The sequence below is a fragment of the Euprymna scolopes genome, chromosome 33, assembly GCF_053919585.1.
Source record: "Euprymna scolopes isolate OS-2025 chromosome 33, ASM5391958v1, whole genome shotgun sequence".
Lineage (NCBI taxonomy): Eukaryota > Metazoa > Mollusca > Cephalopoda > Sepiida > Sepiolidae > Euprymna > Euprymna scolopes.
This window is the reverse complement of record NC_136514.1, coordinates 1,487,501-1,494,828: the sequence shown is the minus strand read 5'-3', so window position 1 is coordinate 1,494,828 and position 7,328 is coordinate 1,487,501. Positions and strand designations below refer to the sequence as shown.

The 7,328-nt window shown below is 34.3% G+C and overlaps 1 protein-coding gene across 2 annotated transcripts in view; it reads right to left on the bottom strand.

The window, feature by feature from the left end:
- Window positions 1–1,214: 1,214 nt before the first annotated feature.
- The window catches only part of LOC145258086 (sodium- and chloride-dependent glycine transporter 1-like), a 227,906-nt gene continuing 221,792 nt past the window's right edge, over window positions 1,215–7,328 (bottom strand). For both annotated transcript variants that reach the window (XM_080115813.1, XM_080115812.1), the window contains one exon: window positions 1,215–1,406. In XM_080115813.1, coding sequence (XP_079971939.1) covers window positions 1,302–1,406 — 105 coding nt within the window. In that variant the 3' untranslated portion in view covers window positions 1,215–1,301. The remainder of the gene's footprint in view (window positions 1,407–7,328) is intronic.

The following is a 7,328-nucleotide window of genomic DNA, read 5'->3' as shown; positions in this document are numbered from 1 at the left end:
ATATATTAAGTATATTTAGATGGTGAAGTTATTTAGAATATTTGGATCGTGAAGTTATTTAGAATATTTGGATAGTAAAGTGTTTTTTTGAATATTTGGCTGGTGAACCTATTAAATATACTTGGATGGTGAAGTTATTAAATATATTTGGATGGTGAAATTATTAAATATATTTGGATAGTGAATATATTAAGTATATTTAGATGGTGAAGTTATTTAGAATATTTGGATAGTAAAGTGTTTTTTAGAATATTTGGCTGGTGAACCTATTTAATATACTTGGATGGTGAAGTTATTAAATATATTTGGATGGTGAAGTTATTAAATATATTTGGATGGTGAACCTATTAAATATACTTGGATGGTGAAGTTATTAAATATATTTGGATGGTGAAGTTATTAAATATATTTGGATGGTGATTTGGATGGTGAAGTTATTAAATATATTTGGATGGTGAAGCTATTAAGTATATGTGAATTGTAATGTTAATTAGTAACTTTGGATGGTGAAGTTATTTAGAATATTTGGATGGTGAATTTATTGTGGTTGTCAAAAATTTTTATTACTGTGGTGATAGCATTGGAACACAGGATGGAGCAGGTGTTAGTGTGATTGCACAAATTAGGATTTAATGGAGTAAGTTCGGAAAACTTCTGCTATGACTAACCAGCAGAGAATTACTGTTGTCGAGCAAGAGAAGAGCATATTAGGCAGATGCACACAGTATTGTGATGTATGGAAGTGAAACCTGGTTAGTGAGGCTGGAGACATGCACTGCATGGATAGAAATCACATGAGAATGATATGATACACATGTGGAATGAGAATTTAATACAACCTTGATTCTAAAACCTCGGAGGGAGATTAAATCTGGATTGTGTAAAGGGATGTACACAGAAAACTAGACGTTGATGGTATGGTCACGTTGAAAGGATGGATGAGAGTTTTAGAGTAAGGGTTAGGGTTAGTAGATGTTGATGTGCTAGGTCCAGTTCAGATGAAAGGGGCAAGAAAAACATGGGAAGAATTGATAAAAATGGATTTGAGGGATAGATTTAGACCTGGCCAGAGATAGGTTAGTTTGAAAGTCAATTTCTTAAAGCCGTTCAAGATGTAAAACGGGCGTCAAAATGACGACGATGATGATGAAAAAGAAGGAGGGGGAGGAGTAGCAGGAAGAAGGCTTTCATTAAAATGAAGGTACAACGCCGTGTTATTAACAATTAATGGTATTTATTGATGGGTTGAACAATCCTGCTTGTATTTTATACATTGAAATCCATTTCTCTCGTCCACACATCTATGATGTCACAATGTTTGACATCAATATATGATTCTTCGATTCTGTGTATTTATTGTTTGCAGGTTTCCATTCACGTGTTGGCTTCAAACTTGCTTTCAAACGCTGAAAAAAAAAAAAAAATAAATAAATAAATAAAAATAAAATAAATATAAATTAATTAAACGAATTATTGACAGTGTAAAAGAAGGAAAAAAAATCTTTTTCAGCTTTTCAAGTTTTTATGCAATCATCGAATATTTTTTTTTTTATTATTTAGAACCTAAAAACTTTAGCTTATTGCTAAATTGGGTTTAGCCATATTAAAGAATGTAAATCGTAGGGTAATAAAATCTGTAATCAAATAATAGAATCTTTTTATAATCATAATTGCTTGAAGAGCTCTATGATGCATTAAGATATGATGGATTATCTCCCTTAATTTCAGTCTTTGACTTTTTAAAAGCAAACAAATTCTCCCAAGATAAAATTGTGATTTCCAAATGCAATGTTTCTCAACAGGAGTTCTACAGAATATTCAAGGTTCCATGAAAGGTCCCTACAAATTCCACAAGAACAACCGAAATAAGCTCTTTTAACAAATAATAAATAAAATAAATAATTATTATTATAATAAATTATTATTATTAATTATTATTAAATAATATAATAAATAATAAAATTTCCAATTAAAATATATATATATAAGATATAAATTTCCAATTAAAATATATATATATATAAGATATAAATTGATCCAGATGTGATATCAGTACGTTTTTTTAAAAAAATTTTTGTGTGTGTGTGTGTGTGTGTGTGTGTGTGTGTGTGTGTGTGTGTGAATGAAATCTTGTTGATGAAGTTTTATAAACGAATTTTATTTAACATCGAAAAATTTGACAAAGAAAAATTTTTAACTAAAATTTACTAGCATATAATTTAATGCTTTTTGTGTAAACAAATAAACTTTTTTATTGCATTTTTACTCCAAAGCACAATCCCACTTTAATGTAGGCGGGGGCACTATCTGGGACATAATGTGCAGGGATACTATGTAGGGAGTTGAGTAGCAATATATCTGTTTACATTACACTTGAACTTCTGCATGTCAGTACAGTTAGGGAAACAGGAACCCGGAAGGAAATTCCAAAGTCTAACAGTCCTAGGGAAGAAACTATTAGAGTAGAAGGCTTTCTGGCATCTGGGCATCTCTGCTGTGCAGGGGTGGGATTTTGCTGCTTATCGGTTTTGTTGGGGGGATTTATGCCAAGGAGGTATAAAGGCTGAGCACCTCCCATTAAAATACTTATAAAACAGGCAGAGTGATGCAACAAGTCGATAGGACAGAGGTTGAAGCCTAGCTGACAGTGTGGAACCTATTAAGTTGGTGACTCTCTTTTGAACCCTGTCTAAGAGTGAGAGACTAGTAGCAGATGCACCATCCCAAATGTAGCAACAATACTCCATGCATGGGTGAATGGTGGTCTTGTAGAGGTACAGGATACTCTCAGGCATAAGTAACTTTCTAACACAGTAGAGAGAGTTCACCTTCTTTGCAGCAGCCTTAGCAATGCTCTCAAGGTATCTGTTCCAACTCATGTTCCCTGTAAATGTTAAACCAAGGTGTTTGAATGAAGTACTTTCAAATAATGTATCATTAGTCATGGCTATTTGTGGTTGAGAAGATTTCTTGTAATTATTAAGGAAAAGAAGCTTAGTCTTGGCAGCATTGAATGTGACCATCCATTTTTGTCCCCATTCCATGACAGAGTGAAGGTCTTCCTCTAGGGTTTCCGCCATTGTCTTGGATATGTGTTCATTTGTTTTCTCCTCGTGTCTATTATAGAGCGTGATGTCGTCAGCAAATATACTCATCTCAGAGACTATTTTATCAGGGAGGTCATTTATGAATATCGGGAATAATAAAAGTCCAAGGGTTGACCCTCTCAGGCTAACACATATTAATATCATATTGTTTAGACGTACAACAATCGAGAACAACCTGGATTCTTCTCTTATTTAGGAAGTATTTTATTATGTTAAGTATTCATCCAGAAATACAATAGGATCTGATTTTCATGAGAAGGCTGTCGTACCATATCCTGTCAAAGGCCTTAGATATATCTAGGGCTACTGCCCTAACCTTTCCTACCTTATCCAGTGCATGGCATATACATTCAAAGATTACAGTTAGGATATTTGCAGTAGAATGGGCTTGCCTAAATCCATACTGTTGGTCAAACAGAAGTTTAGCAGCTGTAAACTGGTGGACTAGAGCTTGATTAATAATAGAGTCAAATATTTTAGCAAAAAGAGAGAGGAGGCTAATGGGGTGATAATTTAATGGTTCAGTTCTTTTGCCAGGATTCTTGTAAATTGGTATCACAGAAGCAGTTTTCCAACAGGCAGGAAAGCAAGATTTATTAAGGCATTTGTTGAAAAGTTTAGAGAGAACTGAAGCAACCTCACTAGAGCATTTTTGTAATAGTGCAGCCGAAATGAGATCAGGTCCATATGTTTTTGAGGTGGCTAGGTTTTTTAATATATCTTGTACTTTAGAAGGGGTGATTTTCAGATCATCTAGCGTAGTTTCTGTCTGCAAAGGAAAATCTGGGAGGGAGTGGTTTACTGGGTCCAAAATAGAGTTTGAGGCCAACTGACGGGCAAGCATGTTAGCCTTCTTGGTTGCCGTACAAACAACCTCATGATTATTGGATCATAGGGGAATTGTCCATTATTTACTACACGGTTGTAGATTCTCCAGAAATAATGAGTTCCTAATTTCTGTGCTTCAATGCGTTCTCTGGTGGTTTCGGTATATTCTCTCTTAGCTGTAGCTATTTTTTTTCTTACAATAACTTCTAACTTCTATATACTTCTGTCTATTTGTATTGGACTTATGTCAGATAAATCTGTAGTATGCATGCTATTTTTGAGCAATGGCAGCTGCACAAGTAAAAGTAAACCATTAGGGAGAGTGAGGTTTGCTATAGAACTTTCAAATGGGAACATGTGCTTCAATTGCCGCTTTGAACCATTCAATGATCTCATTTGCACACTGTTCTGAAGGAAAAGAAAATATATTTCCCCAAATGGAGCATCTCTGATGTGATCCCCGATGGCATTCTTGTCAGCCTTGTTGTAGTACCTTAACTCTTCAATTTGGGGTCGAGAGTTTGGGGTGATTTCACTATCATATCACAACATGATCAACATTCCCGAGAGAGGAATGGGCATTTGTTACACAATTCTTAGGAACTGTGGTAAGAAATAGCATTTGTTACACAATCCTTAGGAACTGTGGTAAGAAATAGGCCTAGAAGTGAAGCTTGCTGGTTCTGATGGTCTGGGGGGGGGTAGGGTTAGGGTTGGGGGATGGGTCAGGAACGTTACTGTGTGTCAAGAAATGAGATATAGAAAAGTTGTGTGATGCTACTAACTGTGTCAGTGTAGTTAGAGAAGCCAAGCCAATTACTGTAGGGGGGTATTAAAGTCACCAAATGCATTTACTTGGGCGCTAGTGTCTAGGGAGAGTGCTACATCTATGCTGTCAGAGGCGTGATTGATTAGAGTACAATCTTGGGTCAAGGGAGAGCAGTAAATGAAAATATAAGTGGCTAACGCTATGGATGGAGGAGTGCAAGTTAGTTTCACTTAGCGCTGAGATATCCGGGGAGTTTGCTAGGGGAAATTATTCTACATTGTCTAAGTCCACGGATATGTGTAAATGCGAGCCTCAAGGAAGGAGGCGAATTGTTGTTTGAGTGTACGCCTGGTTTAATCATTCTTTTGGATTGAGTTGTCATTTCCTTTAATAGTTTCAGTTTAGGGTGATAGGTGCATAGCCTCCATCATGCAACACAAGTAGACTATCAGCCGACTTTCGTCCACAGGAATGAAGCCTTGGACCTTAAAGCGTTTGGACAATATTGATCATTTCACCTACTTAGTTAGTGGCAGCCAAAATAATGTAATAGTTAGAAATGCCAACTGTTGTCAATACTAGCTTGAGGTAGTTGTTAGTCTAGCCGCACTGGAGAGCTGCGATATAGAAAAAATAGTCTCCTTGTGGATGAGTATATATATATATATATATATATATATATATATATATATATATATTAAATTGTAATTCAATGAATTTCAAAAAACTCTGATTGAAATGAATTTCATATCAAAGAATTTTTATTATTCTAAGCAAGACAAAGAATGCTTTAGAAAGTTAATCTCCTTAACCTATAGGGTTTCGATGTCTACCATCTCATCAGAGGAGAGAAAATATTAGCAAATATTTATGAGGTATGCACCCTATTTGCTAAAGTCAGTGAGACATGGAAAGTCAAAGTCCAAATAATAATTTGCTCCATCTTGCATATCGAGCAATTCTTTAGATGGGATAACTTATAGAATATTACTGCTAGTAATATTTTGTAAACCTACAATCTCACGTTTCCATAACAACTGATTGTTAAATAAAAACTATTCTGAAGTATATATATATATATATATATATATATATATATATATATATATATATATATATATATATATGAAAGGCACTTTGTCGATGCGTGTGAGAGTTCCCTATACACTCCAAAACAGCTGAGCTGATTTTTTTTAAATTACACACAAATATACTTTATGACCCTGTGAGTGTTCTTTGATATGTTTTATATTGTAATACCTCCGATAAGTATTGTAAATTGATAATATTAAAAAATCCCATTAAAGAAGGAACATTCCGATTTTGACCAAGATAACACTTTTATACAGTCTAACATGACAAATGTATTTAAGTATGTTTTACTATCGCACAAGCAAAAAAAAACCCGGCATATAAAATTAACAGTAGGTCATTTGATAAGACAGAGGATCGTTCGAAATGGATATTTCTGTCTAGAGAACAATTAAATCATGACTTTTGCATTAAAAAATAAAGAAATAATTTTATAAAACCAACAATCGCTTCTCTACAATGCAGATTACAATGTATTGTTACTGCAGGAATATATTTGTTTTTACATAGGCATCACCACTTATCAAGGCCCAGAGACCACTCGAGGGTAAGGGTTAAAGAGTATACAGTAGTCAGTTGGACAATATAGTAATTGTTAGTAATGGAAATTCGGTAAATTTGTTAATTTAAATAGAACGGTTCATCAAGAACTTGTTTATGTTGGACTTGAAGACAACCATATTGTAGTCACTTGGAAAGCAGGAAAACGGAAGACAATTCCACAGGGGTGCAGTTCTAAGAAAGAAGCTTTGTTCATGGAATATACGTTTAGGTTTAGGCACAGATAAAGAGTGGGGGCAATTATTGATAGTGTTTTCAGCTAGGAGTGTTTCTTGAGAAAGTTTGGCGAAGGGGGACCGTAGATTGAAGCTCAGTCGAGCACTTGACATGAAAAAACGATAAAGCAAAGACAAACTCGCAACATCTCTTCTGTGAGAAAGAGGTTGCAGGGAAGAGAAAAGGACATTCCCTACGAGGCTACGAAGTCTATTTTAAACTCTATCAAGGTAGAACACGTCCTTTCTAGCAGCTCCTGCCCAACAGTACTCCATCCTTGGACGTACCTGGCTCTTATAGATATGTGAGATTCTTCCAGTGCACTGCGGTAGGTCCCTGACTAGAGCAAGCAATTAATTGATTTGATTGATAAAGAGGCGATTTCACCGATTTCGATAACAATAAAAATATTGAAAATGTGGAACATTCATTGATCATCATTCAACGCTGGGCAACATCAGGTCTCCCTGTTAGTGCATATATATATATATATATATATATATATATATATATATATATATATATATATATATATATCATAATTTAGGAATTTAAAATTTGTGCATTTGAAAAAGTTAAATTTCAAATATAGAAATTTTATTGTACGCAAGACAAAGAATACAGCATAATAAAATATATTTCCTTAACCCATGAGTTTTCGATGTTTATACATCTCCTCGGAGGAAAATATTAGCAAATATTATAAAAGGTTTGCACTTAATTTGCTAAAAGAAATAAACATAGAAAATTAAATT